The sequence below is a fragment of the Myxocyprinus asiaticus genome, chromosome 2 (assembly GCF_019703515.2).
Source record: "Myxocyprinus asiaticus isolate MX2 ecotype Aquarium Trade chromosome 2, UBuf_Myxa_2, whole genome shotgun sequence".
In the NCBI taxonomy this organism is placed as follows: domain Eukaryota; kingdom Metazoa; phylum Chordata; class Actinopteri; order Cypriniformes; family Catostomidae; genus Myxocyprinus; species Myxocyprinus asiaticus.
Window position 1 is genome coordinate 21,122,258 of NC_059345.1, and position 22,009 is coordinate 21,144,266.

A 22,009-nucleotide genomic window follows, 5' to 3' on the forward strand; every position below is an offset into this window, starting at 1 on the left:
AGATCTTTTACCAAAAACAGTGGTTACCATGGTAATTTGTGTTAGGGAAATAGAATAGAATAGAACAGAATAGAATAGATAAAACAATAAAACTCCCCACAAAACATTTGCATTTTCAATGTAATGCTTGTTTAATTTTTGTATAAAACACATTATATAACACATAATAATTTGCACAAATAAATGGACACAAGATAATGAACACATTGGGAGTTCTTTTTTTCTTCTTTTTTTTCTATCTTGATTCATGTAACTGCAAACGAAAGAATTGTATCTTTTTCCTAACAATTACTTGAATACAAAATCAAATATATCAAAACCCTTCTAAAATCTGAACAAATATACAAGTAATTTCAGTGTTTGATTTCTGTACAGGGATTTAGATTCTAGTGTGTATAATGTCCTCTGAGATGTGTTTACACTGCAGAACTGACATGGTAACATATGACTTGATCAATGACTTATTCGGACCACAAAACTGCCTGTGCATCTAGTATAAATATTTACATAATTGCACAGAAATATATATAAAGTATATAGTAGAAAAAACTATCAACAGTCAACTGTTTTCATATTTTATAGACATGAAATTGACCCAAACTGTTTCCTTCAGACATAGGCATTTTTACCATAAGTGCTCTGGGCACTCTGGGCATCTCTCTTGGATGCGGACACTGAGTAGACTGTTCCCCGTGTGGGCTGGTAGGGGTAACCACTACAAGAGCAGCAGATGAGAATGAGACAGTAAGAATTTGTTTAATGTGTCTTTAGGTGAGAGGAGAGAAAGAGAGGCAGATAAAGGAACTCACATCTTTTCTTTTGTGCCAAATTTGCAGGAAAACATGAGACAAGCTCCACCACAAATTGCGAGAGTTCCGGAGGCCCAGCCAATGTATAAACCCTCTCCAATCTCATATCTACAGCACATTACAAAAATAAAACAGACACAACATATTCAGGTCAGTTCAGTATAATTTGTGCAGATTTCACTCTGTATGAAAAATGCTCTCATCAACGCAATCAGGACACTGCACTAAAAAGGTTGAGTGTGAAAGAAGACAGCAGAGGGCAGCATACAAATACATTGTACTTACTTTTGGCCAGGATAGAGTGGATTGAAGAATTCCTGCGTGATGTTGAATGCGTACCATGACACTGATACCATTGTACACAAACCTTCAGATGAGAATAACAAAAGAGATATTTAGATACAATAGCAATAATGCTTTCTGAATGTGATTCTGATAAGGACTGATTTTTGTAAGTCTGAAAACATGCATTATACCAAAACTAAATTCCAGTCATCTGTAATATTAAGTTTAATCAGTAATGAACTCTACCTTGCAGAAGGAAAAATGCTCCTCCAGTACCAGCTATTCTGCCTTTCAGCACGTAGTTCTCTCCTCCAGCTTTTGAACACCGCATGCCGATGAGTGTGGCCACTAAACCAAATGTCCCAAACACTATTGAGGCTATCATAAGAGCTCGAGACGCCTGGATATAACCTGAAAGAATACAAAAGCTCAAAATTATAATCCATCATTGATAAACTTGTTAACTTGTTAATAGACTTGCTGACACTGTTATTTAGTGTGTGTGTGCACAGATTTATTCAGTTTAGGCATCAATCTATCTATCTGTCTGTCTGTCTGTCTGTCTATAACTCTGTCTGTCTGTCCATCCGTCTGTATGTCTGTCTATCTATATCTCTGTCTGTCTGCCTATCTGTCCATCTGTCTATCTATCTATCTGTCTGTCTGTTTGTCTGTCTGTCTATATCTCTGTCTGTCCGTCCGTCCGTCTGTCTGTCTAGCTAGCTGTCTGTCTGTCTGTCTATCTGTCTATATCTCTGTCTATCTGTCTGTCTGTCTGTCTATCTATATCTCTGTCTGCCTGTCTATCTATAGCTCTGTCTGTCTGTCCATCAATCCATCCGTCCGTCTGTCTATCTATCTGTCTGCCTGCCTGCCTAGCTAGCTAGCTAGCTGTCTGTTTGTCTGTCTGTCTGTTTGTCTATCCATCTGTCCATCCATCCATCCATCTGTCTGTCTGTCTCTCTCTCTGTCTCTATCTATCTGTCTGTCTGTCTATAGCTCTGTCTGTCTGTCCGTCCGTCTGTCTATCTATATCTCTGTCTGCCTGTCTGTCCGTCCATCTGTCCGTCTGTCTATTTATCTATCTATCTATCTATCTATCTATCTATCTGTCTATCTATCTATCTATATCTCTATCTGTCTGTCTGTCTAGCTATGCTGTCTGTCTGTCTGCCTGTCTATCCATCCGTCTGTCTGTCTGTCTGTCTGTCTGTCCTGTCTGTCTATCTATAGCTCTCTCTGTCTGTCCGTCCGTCCATTTATCTGTCTGCCTGCCTAGCTAGCTAACTAGCAGTCTGTTTTATGTCTGTCTGTCTATCCATCATCTATGTACTATCTATCTATCTGTCTGTCTGTCTGTCTCTCTTTCTGTCTCTATCTATCTATCTGTCTCTGTTTGTCTATCTATATCTCTGTATGTCTGTCCGTCCGTCCGCCTAGCTAGCTGTCTGTCTGTCTGTCTGTTTGTCTGTCTATCTATATCTCTGTCTGTCCGTCCGTCCGTCTATCTGTCTGCCTGCCTAGCTAGCTAGCTAGCTGTCTGTCTGTCTATCCGTCCGTCTATCTATATCTCTGTCTGCCTGTCTGTTTATCCAACCGTCCATCCATCCATCTATCTATCTTTCTGTCTGTCTGTCTCTCTATCTATCTATCTGTCTGTATGTATGTCTTTCTATCAAGAAAGAAAGAAAGATCTATTTCTTACGTAACTTATTTAATGCTAACAGAGAACGTTCTCGGAACGTTGGCTAACGTTCTCATAAAGTTATCTAAATGATCTTTCAAAGTTGCTGTTGTTGATAAACGTTCTGAAAATGTTATTCATATTTAGTTAGTGGGACGTTTTAAACGTTACTACATTGTAAATAATAATAATAATAATAATAATAATAATAATAATAATTAAAATATATATATACATAGAATGTTCCTATAACCAAGAAAAATAGTTCTTAAAACATTTACAAAAACTAAACGTTTTGAACGTTCCCAGAACTTTCAAATAACGTTTTCATAACCTAATGGGGACGTTAGAAAAAAAAATTGAAATAAAATTGTTGGCTGCTAATTAGGCCTACCACACTTTTTTTAAACATGGTAACCATAGTGTCAAAATACTATAATAACTGTTGCTACTTCAAACAGCATTCAGAATCTTTCTGTCATTTTTATGTCATTTGTGATTAATGCCAAGTTTGCAACAATTTTATTTGATGATTTAATGATTATTGTAGAAAACGTTTGGTGTCTGTGTTTAAACTTGTTAATCGGCTGTATTTCCTACCAGACAGCGCGAGCAGAGATGGAAATTCTCGGCAGTTGTGCACTCCCGTCGAGTCCGTTGCGCAAGACATCCACAGATTCTCGTAAAGAGTTGAGGTGGTGATCACAGTCCCGTCTATACTGGAAACTTTCCAATAACGGTTCGGAATTGCGACGCCAACCATTATCCAACTCACAAAGCCAAGACACAAAGCGACCACTTCAAGAATCGGATCCATTGCTGCTATAGGCTCCAAAATCCTGCAAGATCAATGTTTTTCCTTTTTTTATTATTATTATTCCTTTGCGTTATAATTGGTTTCAAGATGTGGTAACTTTTTTGCTGCAGAATAATCAAATATTTCATCCAGTGCGCAGAATTTTATTGGCTATTTCTAATAATCATTCATTCATTGGCAAGCTTAAATTACACCCGTGTGACAAAGCAAGATCTGGTGTTTAAATTGAAAAGTGAGTCATTTATAGGCTCTCTTTGCCCTCCCCTCTAGTGTGCACTATGTCTCGCTTTTGCGTTTTACATCCCGAAACTGAACAGGTGGTTATCACTAAAGTCCAATGGTCGTTCCGTGACCTTCACTGCCAGTGCATCAGTTATGTATGAGGAGTTCAAATATGAGTCTGTTTTCACATTTCAGTTTACTTCTTACAAATCGAAAAAACTGAATATGTTAATAAAATAAAGCCAATTCGTTTGTAATAGTTTGGATTAATCATTGTCCTCGTAACTAGTTATTTAATGCCTGAGTGAGAGCATGAATCATTATGAACTGGATTCAAGTTTTATAGGTTAAAACATCTGGGAACATGTTCACAAAAAAAAAAAAAAAAAGACTTTTCCAGTTGAAAACTAAATGATTTTTAATACTCAGAAGTTTAGTAAAATATTTCAGAACTATCCTCTTAAGAGGACACAGTTCATAAAATAAGTGAAAAGGGTGTGTGAATGAGTGCCAGTGATCAAATTAATACAATAAATGATGCTTTGGTGTTTTTGACAACTAAATTTCGCAATGCAATGCACATTTCTTTTGCAATTACAAAAAGCAAATGGCCACAAGATCAGTTTTTTTATCAAGTGAGTTCCCCTTAGGTTCACACAAGTGTCAAAGTAAAGTAACCACAGGTGTAGTTCACATTAACTATACTCTATTTGACAACCAGAAAGTGTTCAAATAGCTATACTTTTTCTCTTAATTTTGAACAGTATATTGTTTGGTTTAAGACAAACAATTGTCTTTTTGTGAAATGCTTTGCTTCAAAAGTATACTTGTGTTAGCTTTCTTAAAAAATAAATACCACTTGATTTGACATTTTTGTTATCTAATGCAATGACATTCATATAAGTGTGTCTTAAATGAATGTTCCAGATTAAATACAAGTTGAGCTCATTCAACAGCATTTGTGGCATAATGTTGATTACCACAAAAATTCATTTCGACTCACACCTTCTTTTCTTAAAAAAAGCACAAATCTGGGTTCCAGTAAGGTATACAATGGAAGTGAATGGGGGCCAATCCATAAAGGTTAAAATACTCACTGTTTCAAAAGTATAGACACAAGACATAAACATTATGTGTGTTAACATTATTTTACTGTGATAAAATTGCTTACTAACCTTTTCTGTGTAAAGTTATATCAAATTTTACAAGTTACAACTTCATTGCCATGATGATATTATGCTTTAAACCCTAAAATGACCTTAAATACAACAACTTAAACAATAACAGCTCAAATAATAAACAAGTTTTAACAGAATAATTAATGTAAGTGCTTTAATAAAAGTATAAGCTCCACATTTCTACCTTTAACCCCTTCAAAAATTGGCCCCCCATTCACTTCCATTGTAAGTGTAACCTCGATTTTTTTTTTTTTTTTTTTTTTTTTTTTTAAAGGATGTATGATTACCAATAAATAATGTTGATTACCACAAAAATTAATTAAGTCTCGTCCGTCTAATTTAATTTTTTTTGTGGTAACATTATGCCACAAATGCTGTTTATTGAGCTTGTGTTGAACCCAGAATATTCCTTTATGTGTCTAATCACTTTTTTGGGGCCACTGTATATTAAACAATTATTACCATTCAAAATTTGTCAATCAATCAAAATATTTTTTTTTTTTTTCCAAAAATTGCAATTTATTCCTCCCACACACATTTATCTCAGATTAAGAGTGTAACTTTCACAAAAGAAATAAATGTAGTCACTGATCGTGTTACATAAATGTGTACAGACAGACTGACTATCTATGACACATTTAAATATCCTGCATTTCCTTCATTAATGTTTAATGGCTTAGTGGAAAAAAAAATTGCCATCTCTGAAAAAGATCATGTAAAAAAATCTGACACACCAGAGAAGTTCATGTGGCAATAAATTAAATTTTAACACTTGACAATAAGTATCCAAATTATTGTGAAATTTCTTAAAGCATCATACAGCCTATTGATTTTGAGCAATAATGCAGGTAATAATAGCTAGGTGACTAACCCTACTGAACAAAGACCTATGAGTGATTAACTTATTTAACTGATTTATTGATACTAAAGTATTACGAGTGAAAAGAGCTGGAAACAAGCGAAGCGGCAATCTGTATCTTGTAAGATTATCTGACTGGCAAATCGATTCCCAGCAAAAAAGTAAGTAGCCTATGTTGCAACAAATGTTTTTGTAAAATCTGTGGAAGTGTTTGCCATTCTGAAAAGTTTTTTTGTTTTTTGTGGCAAGAGTTATACTGGAGTATCCTGGAGCATCCTGTAATGCTAAAAAAAAGAATCTGTCTGTCTAGCTGTCTGCCTGCCTATCTATCTATCGGTCTGTCTGTCTGCCTATCCATCCATCTATCTACCAATCTGTCTGTCTATCTATCTGCCTATCTATCCATCCATCTATCTAGTTATCTGCCTATCTATCTATCTATCTGTCTGTCTGTCTAGACTGATTAGCTAATTTGTCCTTCATATGCAATATGCACGAAAAGGCTCAAATTTACACTTACACTTATTTATTTGAACTTATCATACCCAGAGGAGAATCAATGTTTAACTCTAACTTGAACAATGTGAGGACAAAAGTTGGACTGGGTGCTGCCACTGTGCTAAACATCTTACGTGTGATAAGCAGATGATGTTCTTAGTTTTAAAGGTCAGGTTTATGACTAGCCTGTTTCTTTTGTTCTTTTAGCAAACGCAAGTTTATACACATGTGGATGCGTCTCCTGGCAAGTGCCAAACAATGATGCTGCTTTTGATAATTGGATGATGGACTACAAAAAGCTTATGAAAGAGTTTTGCATAAGGACAGAGCTCTGAGGTTTTCAGCAATACCTTTCCTGAAGAGTTTAGTTCAAACCCTGCTCTAACACACCTGTATGAAATCGTCAATTGAACCCAAAGACCTCGATTAGTGTCTTGAGGTGTGACTGATTACAGTTGGAACTAAAATCAGCAAGAAGTTTGATCCTCAGGAGCAGGGCTGAGCCTTTTAATATACATTTTGTAAGCATCAATGTGAGAAAGACAGTAGATTAACGATTAAGGATTCATTTTTCTTCATCCAGAAGAGAGTAGCTTGTATCAGTCTTCCTATCATCATTTGCTAGTTAATAAGTAACCTCAATACTGTGTTATAAAATTACATTACTAATGGTAACCATAAACTCCAGCATCATAAAATTGTAAGATGTGTTAACACGTGTTACTTCACTCTGAGAAAAAGGCCTTGGGATGAAAAATGTGGGAAAATTGAAGAAGAATTGTAAACAACTTAAAACTGCTGTTGTTATCAGTCATTATCTTATTTAAACATGTTTTATAGTGCATTTGTTACTTTCAAGGTCTGTTAGTTGTTGTTTAAATCAATGTTCAAAGTTGATACTCCCAGATCTGAGAGCCTAAGAGCTAATGATGCATGAGGGACAATGACTTTGTGAGTGACTTTTTAACCAAAAGTTTCGGACCACATCAAAAATTAAAAGTACTAATCTTTCAGTGTTGTTAACGAGCTTTTACCAGTGTTCCCACACATTTAGACCAATGAATTTCTGTGACTTTTCCAGTTGTTCATGATTACTGAATAGAAGGATTTTTAAAAATCATTGCACTCACAAAAGAGCAATTTCTAGCCAACAATTTTTTTTTTAAAGCTGAGTATAACTACATAAATGTCTACTCACTATAGAAATTGTCATGTAACACAGGAAATGCTGCATATCAAACTGAAATTGAACAATCCCTGTATTAGCCTGTTCTAGACGTATAGTGCTCTTGTTGAATGGTGGATTCAATTGCTAAAGCCCGCTCTGAACAATGTATGGAGGAAGAAGAAAATGCTAGAAAAAAGTATGTTTTTCTTTCGCAAATGTTTTCAGTTTGAAATCTATGAGCAGAGATTACAAGTCGAGGCACAGAGAGACACACACAAAGTAATCACAGTAGTTGAAACATGTGCCAGCACAAGTAAACAGATGATGTAAACAGAACGTGATAAAGATTGTGTCGACAACAATGAACATACCCTTTAAGACAATGCATTACAAGTTTGACCCTGGTCACACAAGACACCGTCGTATAAAACCAGCCAAGATACATGTGATTTAGTTTAGCATGTACACCTTTTTAATTCTTTAAGCGAAGTAAGGTATTACTGTTTATCAAAAACGTGCCATATTAATTTACTTTATTGTAAAGACATTTAGATATTTAGTTTAAAAAGGTACACTCAAAAAGTGCATGCTATTATGATAAATCTTAACCCTTATTTGCAAGCCTCTGTAGTCTGAATTCCTGTGTATAGTTAAAGGTTTCTGGGGAAAAATACAGCACAAAAATGTATTGTAATCACACAATTTCTATGCATACCAGAAAGAGCTAGTGATTCCTACATCATTATGAAAGTCTTGTCAGAAATGTAAAAAAAAAAAAAGAAAAAGAAAGAAAAGGCAGGCAGGACTCCTCATGGTTTTATGTGATTGGGTGGTAAAAAAAAGTCTCTATTCTGGAAAGCAGATGGAATCAAAGATTTTCCATAACTCCATATTAGGACTTTGCACCTTTGGCCACTGCCATACCAATAAGGCCTGCCAATCCGGCCATACCTAATCTGATACCACCAACGATCGCCATGCCAACCAAGCCATCTGACGAAAGAAGAAAAACAAATGATGATCACTCTGCTGTGATTAAATAACTAAAACCTTTGACTTTGATATTATAACCTTTGACAGACCATAAATCAATAAAAAATAAATACGAAGGTGTGTGATTTTAATTTTTTGCACAGTCATAAAGATCTGCTTCTTTAACCTCCTGAGACCTAAGTGTGACTACTGTGTGCATTTTCCGTTTTTCTTTTTGATTTTTAACTACTAGCACCTAATAAACAAGCAAAAAATAAATAAATAAAATAAAATAAAAAAATAAAAACATTTCTAGAGCAAATTGTTTTCCTAAAAATTGATGTCCAGATATGTGGACAGCGGGACTAAGTTGTGAAATTTTTAATAATACCAAGCTAGAGCCAATGTTGTTCGAAAGGAGCCAGTTGAGGTGGTTCAGACATCTTTCTAGGATGCCCCCGGATGCCTCCCTGTATAGGAATTCCGGGCATGTCCATTTGGGAGGAGACCCTGGGGCAGACCCAGGACAAGCTGGAGAGATTATATCTCTAGGCTGGCCTGGGAACGCCTCGATATCCTCCCGGGAGAGCTGGCTGAAGTGGCTGGAGAGACGGAGGTCTGGGTATCCCTGCTCAGACTGCTGCCCCCACGACCCAGACCCGGATAAGTGGGAGAAAATGGATGGATGGATCAAGCTATAGAAAGTCTGTTTTTTTCTTTTTTATCAAATTGTTTATTATGTTTCCAGGAGTGTTGGTTATTCATGGTTTTGAGACATCACAGACATCAGAAATTAGCATAAATAATTCTGATTCAAAGTATTGGCCAGCATCATCCAATCACTGCCAATCATGATAAAATAAAATTATACATTATACATTCTGAATCTACGTTCTGATTACCATTGTCTGCCAAACATGTTGGGTGGTCCAAACATCATCTGCAGCCTGAAACTAAACTTTTGCTTGGATTTCAGGAGTGTATGCACTTAGCATTGTAAAAACGTAATAAGGTTTCTTACTAGATGTAGTTTTGTTGGCATTTCTCCCAAAGACAAACTCCACTATGATCGGCGCCGTGTTGTTTGGTCACATGACTCAGTACGTCGAACGTTTAACACTTTACTGAAAGCCCAGAGTCTTCTGAACTGAGATCAGTCGGTTTAAATAATGCATTGCGTATAGCGAAGCCAAAATACAACGTCCACGCATGTGTACAGAGGGACGCACGAGGTTAATGAAAACTCACAATACATTATCTCCCAATGATTAATGTGCTTTTTCTCATCCTCATTTAATCTTTTTTACAAATGGAGGGTAGAAAATGCCCTACATAAAATCTTGGGCAAAAAAAATGGGCCAAGCCCAAAATGGCAAAATATTAAGCTTTTAATGGTCTTAACCACAAATCACTGGTCAGGAAATTAGCAAGAATTGAACAAATAGATAAAGTAACTTAGATTCGGATAGTTTTTCCCTTTGATTTCTTTAAAAGTTTAAGCCTTGTGGTTAAACTTGTGGACAGCTTTTTACACAAAGAAGAGTCAATGTTGTTCCACTCAATGTTGATGGATTCAAATAGTTGATGAGCAGTTGAAAAACAAAGTCCTGTTTCCAGCTTTTTCACAAACAGTTCACTGCAGCAAAATTTAACGAGCAAATGGTGGCACAGAAGTGCACCAGGAGTGCATTTGTTTAATTCTTGCTAATTTCCTGACCAATGATTTGTTGTGGATACCATTAAAAGCTTAATATTTTACCATTTTGGACTTGGCCCATTTATTTATTTATTTTTTCCAGGAGTGTATATCACGCAAGTCCTAATAAAAAGTGCACTGAAGCTGGTGGGTATTTTTTCAGGTTTAAATGTTGTTGTATTTTACCTTTTCTAAGCGCATTGTTGATGAGTTTCTCCAGTTCCAGGGCCTGTTTATTATCTGGTTCATTTTTTAGCAGAGTACGAACATACTTCAATGCTTTCTCGTATTCCTGAGAAAAGAAGAAAAGATTGATGCAAAAAAGGGTGGTAAAGGGAACAAAAGGCTGGAAAAGAGATTCAATTTAAACATGGAACTTAAAGAAATAGTTGTGTTCCGAACACTGTTTCAGGTCATAAGTCGCTCATTATTAGAGTAATCCATGCCCTGAAATGAATGTGTCAGATGTTATTTATTATCCACTATGTGGCTATATTCTTATTTTTTTGTTTTGTGGTGAAATATGACTGGGACATTTTCTTGACAGGTTTTGTGAAATTCATCCCCTTGTTTTAAGCACTTCGCACATTTTGTAAACTGTGTATTATGTGTACTTTATGTATATCATTGTGTATTTTGTATATTATGTATATATTAGGCATTCTGTACATTGTGTTCTTCTGCTAAAGAAGAACAATAAAGTAATTGGATTTTGCGGCATCCGAGGATGTCCAAGAACAGGGTAGGGATAAACTGAAATAATCAGCTGCCAGGGATCATCATATAAAGACATCAAGCACATTTATTAGCTGTGAAACAATCCTCACACACCAAAAATAGGAGTACAGAATAAGGAAAAATGCTAATCATCTCACCTTAAGTCTGTAATTTGCAACCGCAAGGTAAAGGAGAAAGTCCCTCTGATCATCTTTTTTGCTAATATTACACATTTTACTGGATTTTAAAACCTTTTTTGCACCAAGAAAAGGCATGCTCTGTTTCAGCAGGACAACACATTTTCTGCTGGAGCTCATGTAAGCCATAACTAACTAATAACCAAAAGGCATGCTGAATTACTAACCTTCCAATATCCGTATGCCTTTAATTATGTCATGTATTTGCTTCTGATCAAACACTAGGCATACTCGAAAATGGTTTCCTTGGAAACTGGTCCTTTCACCAGCTCAGACTTACACTTCTTCTCAAACCTCTTAAAGATAAAAGCAATGTAGATGGATGGGTGGGTATCTGATTCACACAGTTTCCACCAGTAAGAGGATGATTTCCAGATCATGTGCTCCCCCTGGCTGACAATCATGGACTACTTTTATTGGAGAATGTTTCGTTACATTTTACCTCATTATAACCTCATCCTTGAATTAAATCAGACAAACTTCTGTGTCAGTGAAATTTGTGGATGAAATAGTATGTGTATTAGGCTATTATAATAACAATACAGTTTTAAAGTAGGCGTATTACTGCACTATTGAATAGTAGCGTATATAATAGAAAGCGTACAATAACACATTTAAAGTCACTCCGTCCTTGTACACATGTATATATTAAAGCAACAATGTATCATGTTCGGGAAAGTTTACTGTTGTCATCATTCGATGATCAAATGCAGCAGAAACTCTGATTAAAAGCCTGTGTCATTCTAATCAATGCTTTCTTCAAACAAAACACTATTACCAGGACAGCTGTCACTTTGGATAATAGTTATGAAAGAAAACAGAAAATGTCTTTACCTTTAGATCTTCCGGTGCCACAAGATCTGACACAACCTCCTCCATGTTCGTGGAAAATCAATGTAGCTGTCAGAGTAAAAGTCAGCGATCGTGTCATACTGTTTTCATTTTTGTAGGAACAGCTGTACATCTATCTCCCCACGGGCAAACAGATGTTTGTGCAATAATGAAAGCATCTTTCTGCGTCAATTGTGATACGTGTTATCCGGTGTTGTGGATAAACTGGGGATCATGTTAACTGGGGATGTGCGCGTGCACGTGAATAATTGTACTTGCCTGGACAGCAGATTCTCTCAATGTGAATTGTCAAGGAGTAAAGAAATTAGACACGGTTTAAGAGCGATTTTAACGGTTTTACACGGTAACATTGTTGCAGTTAGGTGTAGCATACATAGTGACAAAAGAATAGGTCTACCTTAAATAAATAGAGTGATTCTCACGAAACCTGTCAAGAAAATGGTCCTGATTTACGCCAAAAACAAAATAAACAAATAATAAATGATATTTAGAAGTCTATGTTTGGGCCACTAATATTTATTATTATTATTTTCATGCATTTACCCCCAATTTTCATTACCACTGTGTGGTTTTATTATTATTTAAATTGTTCCCTTGGTACTGTCTTTCCATTTTTGCTGAATATAATAATAATAATCATAATAATTATATATATATATATATATATATATATATATATATATATATATATATATATATATGTAGTGCAGTGGTAAATGTGCTAGCTCCCCCAAAAATTAAAATTCTCTCATCATTTACTCACTTTCATGCCATCCCAGATGTGTATGACTTTCTTTCTTCTGATGAACACAAACAAACAATACAAGTAAATGGTGACCATACCTTTGAAGCTCCAAACATCACATAAAGGCAGCATAAAATGAATCCATGATTCTAGTGGTTTAATATATGCCTTCTGAAGCGATGCAATCAATTTGGGTGAGACACTGATCAATATTTCAATCCTTTTACTATAAATTTCCACTTTCACTTTAAGAATATGAAAGAAACTGAAAGTGAAAGTGGAGATTTATATTAAAAAAGGACTTAATTAATCTGTTTCTCATATCGCTTCTGAAGATATGGATTTAACCACTGGAGTGTTATGGATTACATTTATGTTTTCCTTTATGTGCTTTTTGGAACTTCAAAGGCCTGGTCACCATTCACTTGCATTGTATGGATGTACAGTGCTGAAATACTAGTCTAAAAATCTTCATTTGTGTTCTGCAGAAGAAAGAAAGTCATACACACCCAGGATGGCATGAGAGTAGGTAAATGATTCATTTTTGGGTGAACTGTCCTTTTAAAGCTTAAGTCTGTAACTTTTTCAGTGTTAAAATACTTTCTTCTATTCCAGCTTAATATGCAGAGACCACTACGTTACTCAACCAGTGGCGTGAGCTGGGGGCGGGACTATTTGTACAACTGAAGACAAGGGCTTATTCTATTTTGAAAACATTGTTTATTTTTGCAACTCTGTTTGGTGGCGCTAGTGTCGCAGAAATTACATACTTCAGCTTTAAGTGTCCTGAAAATAATGTCACAATGCAAAATAATAATAATAATAATAATAATAATAATAAATAGTTTAGTTATTTTTTAGTTAGTATACTTAGTTTCCTAAATATTCTTCATTTTCATTAAGCAAAATATAATTTAATATATTCTTTGTGTTGATTTGGAGCTAAATATGACCAGTACAATACAATTTTTATAATGATATAAACTGGCGGCCAAAAGTTTGGAATAATGTATAGATTTAGATCTTATGGAAAGAAATTGGTGCTTTTATTCACTAAAGTGGCATTCAGCTGATCACAATGTATAGTCAGGACATCAATAATGTGAAAAATTACTATTACAATTTGAAAAAAAATTCAGGACTTCTTAAACTACTTCAAAGAGTTCTCATCAAAAAAAAAAAAAAAAAAAAAAAAAAATCCTCCACTTGCAGCAATGACAGCTTTGCAGATACTTGGCATTCTAGCTGTCAGTTTGTCCAGATACTCAGGTGACATTTCACCCCACGCTTCCTGTAGCACTTGCCATAGATGTGGTTGTCTTGTCGGGCAATTCTCACATACCTTACAGTCTAGCTGATCCCACAAAAGCTCAATGGGGTTAAGATCCATAACACTCTTTTCCAATTATCTGTTGTCCAATGTCTGTGTTTCTTTGCCCACTCTAACCTTTTCTTTTTGTTTTTCTGTTTCAAAAGTGGCTTTTTCTTTGTAATTCTTCCCATAAGGCCTGCACCCCTGAGTCTTCTCTTTACTGTTGTACATGAAACTGGTGTTGAGTGGGTAGAATTCAATGAAGCTGTCAGCTGAGGACACGTGAGGCGTCTATTTCTCAAACTAGAGACTCTGATGTACTTATCCTCTTGTTTAGTTGTACATCTGGCCTTCTACATCTCTTTCTGTCCTTGTTAGAACCAGTTGTCCTTTGTCTTTGAAGACTGTAGTGTACAGCTTTGTATGAAATCTTCAGTTTTTTGGCAATTTCAAGCACTGTATAGCCTTCATTCCTCAAAACAATGATTGACTGACGGATTTCTAGAGAAAGCTGTTTCTTTTTTTGCCATTTTTGACCTAATATTGGCTTTAAGACATGCCAGTCTATTGCATACTGTGGCAACTCAAAAACAGACACAAAGACAATGTTAAGCTTCATTTAATGATTCAGGTAGCTTTCAGCAGTGTTTGATATAATGGCAAGTGATTTACTAGTATCAAATTAGCAATTTAGTATGATTACTCAAGGATAAGGTGTTGGAGTGATGGCTGCTGGAAATGGAGCCTGTCTATTGATCAAAAATTACTTTTTTCAAATAGTGATGGTGCAGTTTTTTACATCAGTAATGTCCTGACTATACTCTGTGATCAGCTGAATGCCACTTTGGTGAATTAAAGTACCAATTTCCTTCCGAAACATCAAAATCTGTACATTATTCCAAACTTTTGGCCACCAGTGTACATCCACCCCTTTTGTTTTTTATATATGTCACACAACCATTTTTTTTTTTTATGATAGTGCTTTGATAGTTTCAATTCAACCTCACTCCTTTATGAGCCAGTACCACTAGAGGTAATCATCATCATCATCATCATCATCATCATCACTAGTTGTCTGTCTGTACAATGGAGTGTTCTTATTAAAGTTAATTTAAACTTCATTACGTTGTTAATGTCTTGTTAAATGTTTATTCTATTCTATTATATATTGTTTTTGCATTTTTATTGTCATCACTGTCACAATTTTTTTGTTATCTGTATCGATACTCTGGAAATAGAGTGTGTGAAGCAACCATGCCAATAACTTTATTTATTTATTTAGAGTTATTTACTGTTAGTGGCTTTTATTTCGGAAAAATAAATTTTGACTAGTCGTTTCAAGTCTCCCGTTAGGGGTCGCTGTCTTCATGCTCACTGTGGTCACGTGGTAGAACTGAGTAGGACGGCCATCTTCCCTAAAACACAAACAACAAGAGCGTACAGACATCAACACGCAGCGACCATTGGAGAGAGAGAGAGAGAGAGAGAGAGAGAGAGAGTAAAAACAGTGAAAACGGAACGCGATTCACGAGGAGTAGCACATAACACAAGCAACTGCACATGCATCCAAAGTCAATGTCGTAGAGTTTGACAGGGTGACTGGACAGTAAAAATTGCCTTCGACAGCTCCAGATACGGTGAGCAACTGTCTCTCTACCTCTCTCCCCCCTTGAATGTTTGTAGCGTTAATGGCAGATGGGTGTTGCATTAAGTTTTGTGCAAACTTGGAAGGGGCAGGACAGTGAGTATGTTTTTAGAAAAAACACACGAGTGCATAATGGACTTTAAGTGGTCAGTGCATGTGTGGATAGGAAATATGTCGGGCTGTTTTGGGTTGAGATGTTTTTTTTAATGTGTTTGGCAAGACAACTCTGGCCGTGGGTTGAAGGCCACGCGAAGCAGCGGAGTGGAGTTTGGAGGGGCGCCCCGTGCACAGGGAGAAGGAGTGTGCAGGCGATGCACGCGACGCCCCTCTTAACTCTTCTTTTTTTCTGAAGTGCAAGGATTAACGAATTGTTGCAATGGCGAGTAGTTGCTGCTGGTTAGCTGTAATGTCAGAAGGACCCTTATAGCAGTTTGACCCCGTTAGTGACCCCTGTGTCTCTTGTCTGTTTATACTTTGCGCTTTTTGCGGATGTTTGGCAGTTGTTCGCATGGATAATATTGCACATTCCTTGTTTAATTGTGAACTCAAATGTGCATTTTAATTCTTCATTGTTAAGTTAAATTGGCCTTAAGTTGTTCTTGAGATGGTGCACGCCCCTCTCTCACTCATGCATTGTATATTATTGCACATGCTAAAATGCAAGTCCCATATTTGCTTATGACTCAAAACTATTTCCCTAAAATCCTTCATTTTGGAGTTAAAGGTGATTTCAGCTGTTCTGGAGATGGTGCACGCCACTCTCACAGACATGCGTTCTTGTGTGCTGTAGTACTTTATTTATATGAACCAGACTCCTCCAGTGAACATTATTAAGCTAATTCTCAGAGGGTTATTCTGTTGCTTGGATATTCCTGTTGCTATGACATCTGTAAGTGCTGTGATTAAACCCCTGGGATTTTCTTTCCCATCTTCATGCTATTCTGATTGAAATAACTCCTTTTAGTTTTGTTGTCCAGATATGTCAATATGCACATCATGCCCACCCTTACAAAATTATGGTGTTCTAGCAAGCCCTTGTGGCTTTTTGTGAGGACAATTATACTTTGAGAAACCATGTGTTTCTAAATGCATATACTGTTATAGTTTGATTGGGATCAATATCTTTCTCTCTTTTTTTATTATAACTTTGATGGGCTTTTGCCTTCAATTTTTAGGATATTTTAGTATAGACTGGAAATGATAGGGTGAAAATGGTAGGTGGGATCATTTGAACTTGGGTCGCTCGCACATATGCACCACCATGAAACGTGTCAGAACATGTGCACTGTCCACCAGGCTGACGTATTTCTTTGTTTTTAAAGACCCTGTGAAATCAAAATGAAAATTGTGCTTCTTACAGTATGCTAGTGAACTTCTAAACATTGAAAAAATTTATTTTCAGATAATTTAAGCATTTAGAGTCTGCTGTCTCTGTCTTCCTTCTAAAAAGACTCGGGAACACCCATTACGTCACATAGAGCTTCATAAACCTTTTCAAATCCAATGCTTTCTTGAACTAAAATGCACCCTCCCCCTCTACATCTTTTCAGCGTGCCTGCCTGTGTTCTAACTGGTGCTGATCATGCCTTCGCAGGGCACTTCAAATGCAACACAAGCCATGCTGTAGGGTCATTCCAAACAGATTTCCCAATAAGAATCGCTTAAAATGAGAGTTCTTACTGACTATTATTGCCTTTCACCCATCTGAAGGTCTCGCAGTAGGGGGTAATTGTCTTCAAAGGGAATAGGGCATAGGGATTATCACTTCTGAATGGAACACACCAACGTGGGAGCTGGATGTGTGGTTTCTTTGGATGTTCAGTTCAAGTAAATGTTCTTTATTCTTTATGCTTAGGGTATTGTGATTCAAAACATGGATATATTTATCTTTTACTTGCTTGTTTCTTATTCATCTGTATTGGCACTTTCTCCAACCTTGTTGTAAACAAAGACTGTGATGCAATGGGTTTTTTTGTGGGCTTATTATGCAGTAATGGGTTTGTTAGAACATTGTTGGGTTCTCAAGTCTTTGGAAAAGCTGCCCGTTATTGAGATCGCTTCCCAAGTGGCTCCAGTAAGTGACTCTGACATGAGCAGCACGGTGGAAAGGGATATGCTTGTGTATGTGGCTGTAAACTAAACTGTAAACTCGTCAGAGCAATTCACAGGGACTTTAAAGGTGCACTGCTCTCTAATTGTTTTTTTATGTTGTCTTGGACTTTGACTAGCGGATGAATGCACATCATTCAAATGCAGTAGTTTTCAGTTTCATATGCCATTGTAGAAATTCTACACAGTCAGTAATGATCAATTTAATCCATGAGTGAACATGTCCAATAACATTGGTTACGTAGATTAAGCGAGTAGTATTCAGATGGTCATGTGATCCTAACATGGCAGCCCCCATAACGGGGACCTTCTCCATGTAGAATAAAACAGCTTTTATAAGGTTACTGATATGACTGAAATCTTCATCTCATATGAGCGATCATGATTTTATACATACACTGGTGGCCAAAAGTTTGGAATCATGTACAGATTTTGCTGTTTCGGAAGGAAATTGGTACTTTAATTCACCAAAGTGGCATTCAACTGATCACAAAGTATTGTCAGGACATTACTGATGTAAAAAAACAGCATCACTATTTGAAAAAAAGTAATTTTTGATCAAATCTAGATAGGCCCCATTTCAAGGCAGCTGTCGCTCCACCAGCTATCCTTGAGTAATCATAATAAATTGCTAATTTGGTACTAGAAAATTACTTGCTGTTATATCAAACACAGTTGAAAGCTATTTGGTTCATTAAATGAAGCTTAACATTGTCTTTGTGTTTGTTTTTGAGTTGCTACAGACAGTGTGCAATAGACTGGCATGTCTTAAGGACAATATTAGGTAAAAAATGGCAAAAAAGAAACAGCTTTTTCTAGAAACTCGTCAGTCAATCATTATTTTGAGGAATGAAGGCTATACAATGCTTGAAATTTCCAAAAAAAGAGGGAAGAATTGCAAAGAAAAAGCCACATTTGAAACAGAAAAACAAAAAGAAAAGGTTAGAGTGGGCAAAGAAACAGACATTGGACAACAGATAACTGGAAAAGAGTGTTATGGATCTTAACCCCATTGAGCTTTTGTGGGATCAGCTAGACTGTAAGGTGCGTGAGAAGAGCCCGACAAGACAACCACATCTATGGCAAGTGCTACAGGAAGCGTGGGGTGAAATGTCACCTGAGTATCTGGACAAACTGACAGCTAGAATGCCAAAGATCTGCAAAGCTGTCATTGCTGCATGTGGAGGATTTTTTGATGAGAACTCTTTGAAGTAGTTTGAGAAGTTCTGATTTTTTTTTTTTCACATTGTAATAGTAATTTTTCACATTATTAATGTTCTGACTATACATTGTGATCAGCCGAATGCCACTTTAGTGAATAAAAGTACCAATTACTTTCCATAAGAGCAAAATCTGTGCATTATTCCAAACATTTGGCCGCCAGTGTATGTTTAAGGTTTACTGTTAATTAGGGCTGCAACTAACAATTATTTTGATAATCGAATAATCTAACGATTATTAGAATTATTTTTCGACTATTCTGCGATTTATTTCAACGATCAATCATTAGCTCTTAACCGAGTATTCAGCTTGTGTCCTGACTTAAAAGGTTGTATTGAACGTGCTTACTAACAATAAAGTTTTTTAAAAATACCTCTAAATGACATTCACTGAATTAAAGGGAAAAAATACATGTTTAATAAAGAAATTCACTGCAAAACTCCTATTTGCTATCAAGTGTTTTTTGTCTTGTTTTCCATTTAAAATTGTCTAAAAATCCTTAACAAGATACACTTACTTGAGAAGCAACATATAAGGTATTTAGACTTGATTTAAGAGAATGTATCTTAAATATAAGTGTATTTTGTATATAAATGTATTTTTTCACATGGTTATACTTCTGCGAGTGCAGTAAAGACCAAATATACTTATATTCAAGATCTATTCTCTAAAAGCAAGTCTAAATATCTTATATGCTGCTTCTCAGGTGAATGCATCTTTTTTTTTTAAAGGATTTTTAGATATTTTAAAATATTTCTATTTTTAATATTATATTCAACTTTCTTCGATTAACAATTTTTTCTTCATGCAGTATAGCTGCTAAAGAAAGTATGTTGTTTTAAAGAAGTTTTATATATTTATATTGGAAAACAAGCCAAAACAAAAACAAATCAAAAACGTATTTTGTTGCAGTGTGTAATGGGGCGAAGACTACCCTCTCTAACCTTTCTGTTCACTTCAAGCCATCTTTAACTCACAAAAAAACAAACTCTCTCTTATTAATAATGCTGCGTATTGCCAATTTTCTTTACAATAACAAATGCGCAGTGACATATATTATGATTCAATTAGTCGCGAGCCATCACGTTATAATCTAGCTGCAGCAAGCGCTCGAGGGATGAGCGTCCCCACGACAGAGTGTGCCTCAGACGGGTGCAGTTTCAATCTCTTCCCCCTTCGATCAGGACATTGGCGCAACTCATGGAAGAGGCGCTGACCGCACAGAGAAATGCCAGTTTCGGAGTTTGTATTTATTTACATGATCTGCTTCCGTACTATTTGAACTTTAATAGAGCTATAACGCATTAAATATAACTGCATTTAAAATGTAATGCCGGGGTGTTTCCTTTAAAGACTCTCGACACAAGTTTTGCTCCAGCTCCACTTACTCCACAACGAGAGTGCTTCTATATTTACTTATTTTGTATTTTTACATTATAATTCCCTCATACTTTGCAATCTACATCACCTGAAGCTGTTTGGAGTGCATCTGGACTGTGAGCTGTGTAATTCTTCCTCTCCTCAGTCAGGCGCGAACTGCAGTGCTGCTCTCGCACAACATCATTAGAGTTTAATGTGATCTCATGTTACTTTAAATGAGATGAACCACTATTTCAGCCCAACTGTTAATTTCTTTAGGAATAAAAAAAAAAAGTGGAAAAAAAATACCTTCTGCACCTTCTGTTTTATTACTTGCATTTTGTCAGTAGATTTGAAGAGTTTTATGAGAGGATTTCTTATTTTCTCCTGCAGATAAAGAAGGGAGAGGGATTGTTTGGAGTGAGGAGGGGGTCACCAGCTGGGGCCTGGTCCACACAGCTTTGCCAGTACAACGGAAAGATAAAGAAACACACACTCAAACACGCAGAGAAGGAGAGCAAAAGTTTAGGGAGTCATAACTGCTTCTTGCAACTGTATTATCAACAAATTAGTTTAGTCTCGTTTTTGTCTGTTTTGTTTCATTACCTACAGTCAAATCGACTGTAGACGTCACGTCAGTATCAAACTCTGCAGTTATTGCAGTCACACAGGTATTACTCATTTTTGGGGGTTTAATTTAATGTTTTTGGATTCTGTTTGTTTGTTTTCAACGGCTGTGAACAGGAGATCTCTTACACCACATTTGACCTGTAGGATTTTTGCCCTCCTGCACACACGCCCTGAATTAAGGCAGCTATATACTTCATATATCTTAAGTTGGAAATTCTGAAACGCACACACATACACACAAACATACACACTTATTGCCCCTCTCACCCAAACCTGGTCCAGCCTGATCTTGCCTGCGCCGCTCCCCTGGACAGGGTAAGAGTAACATAAAAATGTGTTTGAAAAATGTTTGCTGTGTTCATGCACACAGCAATATAATACAAGATTTTGTGTGCGAACGGGAGTATGTGTAGAACCTATTTCACTACGTTGCATTGTCATATTCAGGTATTTTTGTTTTCAGACTTTCACCTCTGAGAAGGAAGGAAGAATATGACTGCTGAAACACTTAACTTCGGCCCAGAATGGTAAAATCTCTCTCTTATAGTCTGTTTCCCTTCCTTTCTCTTTTGGTGTTTCCTTCCCTTGTTGCCAGATTGCCCTCTTTCTCTGTCTATCTCATATACAGTTGAAATCACAAGTTTACATACACTTGGGTTGAAGTCATTAAAACTAATTTTTTTAACCACTCCACAGATATAATATTAGCAAACTGTAGTTTTGGCAAGTCGTGTAGGACATCTACTTTGTGCATGACACAAGTACTTTTTCCAACAATTGTTTACAGACAGATTGTTTCACTTTTAATTGAATATATTACAATTCCAGTGGGTCAGAAGTTTACACACACTAAGTTAACTACCTTTAAGCAGCTTGGAAAATTCCAGAAAATGATGTCAAGCCTTTAGACAGTTAGCCAATTAGCTTCTGATAGGAGGTGTACTGAATTGGAGGTGTACCAGTGGATATATTTTAAGGCCTACCTTCAAACTCAGTGCCTCTTTGCTTGACATCATGGGAAAATCAAAAGAAAT

At 36.3% G+C, this 22,009-nt stretch overlaps 2 protein-coding genes and 1 pseudogene across 5 annotated transcripts in view; 1 reads left to right on the forward strand and 2 right to left on the reverse strand.

Annotated features, from left to right (window-relative positions):
* Positions 1–106: 106 nt before the first annotated feature.
* On the reverse strand, positions 107–3,814 carry LOC127456565 (claudin-15-like). Its single transcript, XM_051725078.1, has 5 exons — positions 3,379–3,814; positions 1,341–1,505; positions 1,095–1,176; positions 810–917; positions 107–715 (listed from the first exon to the last, which is right to left on the reverse strand). Exons 1-5 carry the CDS (start codon positions 3,593–3,595, stop codon positions 610–612), a joined length of 678 nt encoding a protein of 225 aa, XP_051581038.1. The 5' UTR covers positions 3,596–3,814; the 3' UTR covers positions 107–609.
* Positions 3,815–7,396: 3,582 nt separating this feature from the next.
* LOC127410213 (mitochondrial fission 1 protein-like) lies at positions 7,397–12,173 on the reverse strand (annotated as a pseudogene).
* A 3,265-nt stretch (positions 12,174–15,438) lies between these two features.
* The window catches only part of LOC127455869 (GRB10-interacting GYF protein 1-like), a 38,247-nt gene continuing 31,676 nt past the window's right edge, over positions 15,439–22,009 (forward strand). For all 4 annotated transcript variants that reach the window (XM_051724011.1, XM_051724028.1, XM_051724019.1 and 1 more), the window contains exons 1-3: positions 15,439–15,648; positions 20,739–21,290; positions 21,439–21,502. In XM_051724011.1, coding sequence (XP_051579971.1) covers positions 21,468–21,502 — 35 coding nt within the window. In that variant the 5' untranslated portion in view covers positions 15,439–15,648; positions 20,739–21,290; positions 21,439–21,467. The remainder of the gene's footprint in view (positions 15,649–20,738; positions 21,291–21,438; positions 21,503–22,009) is intronic.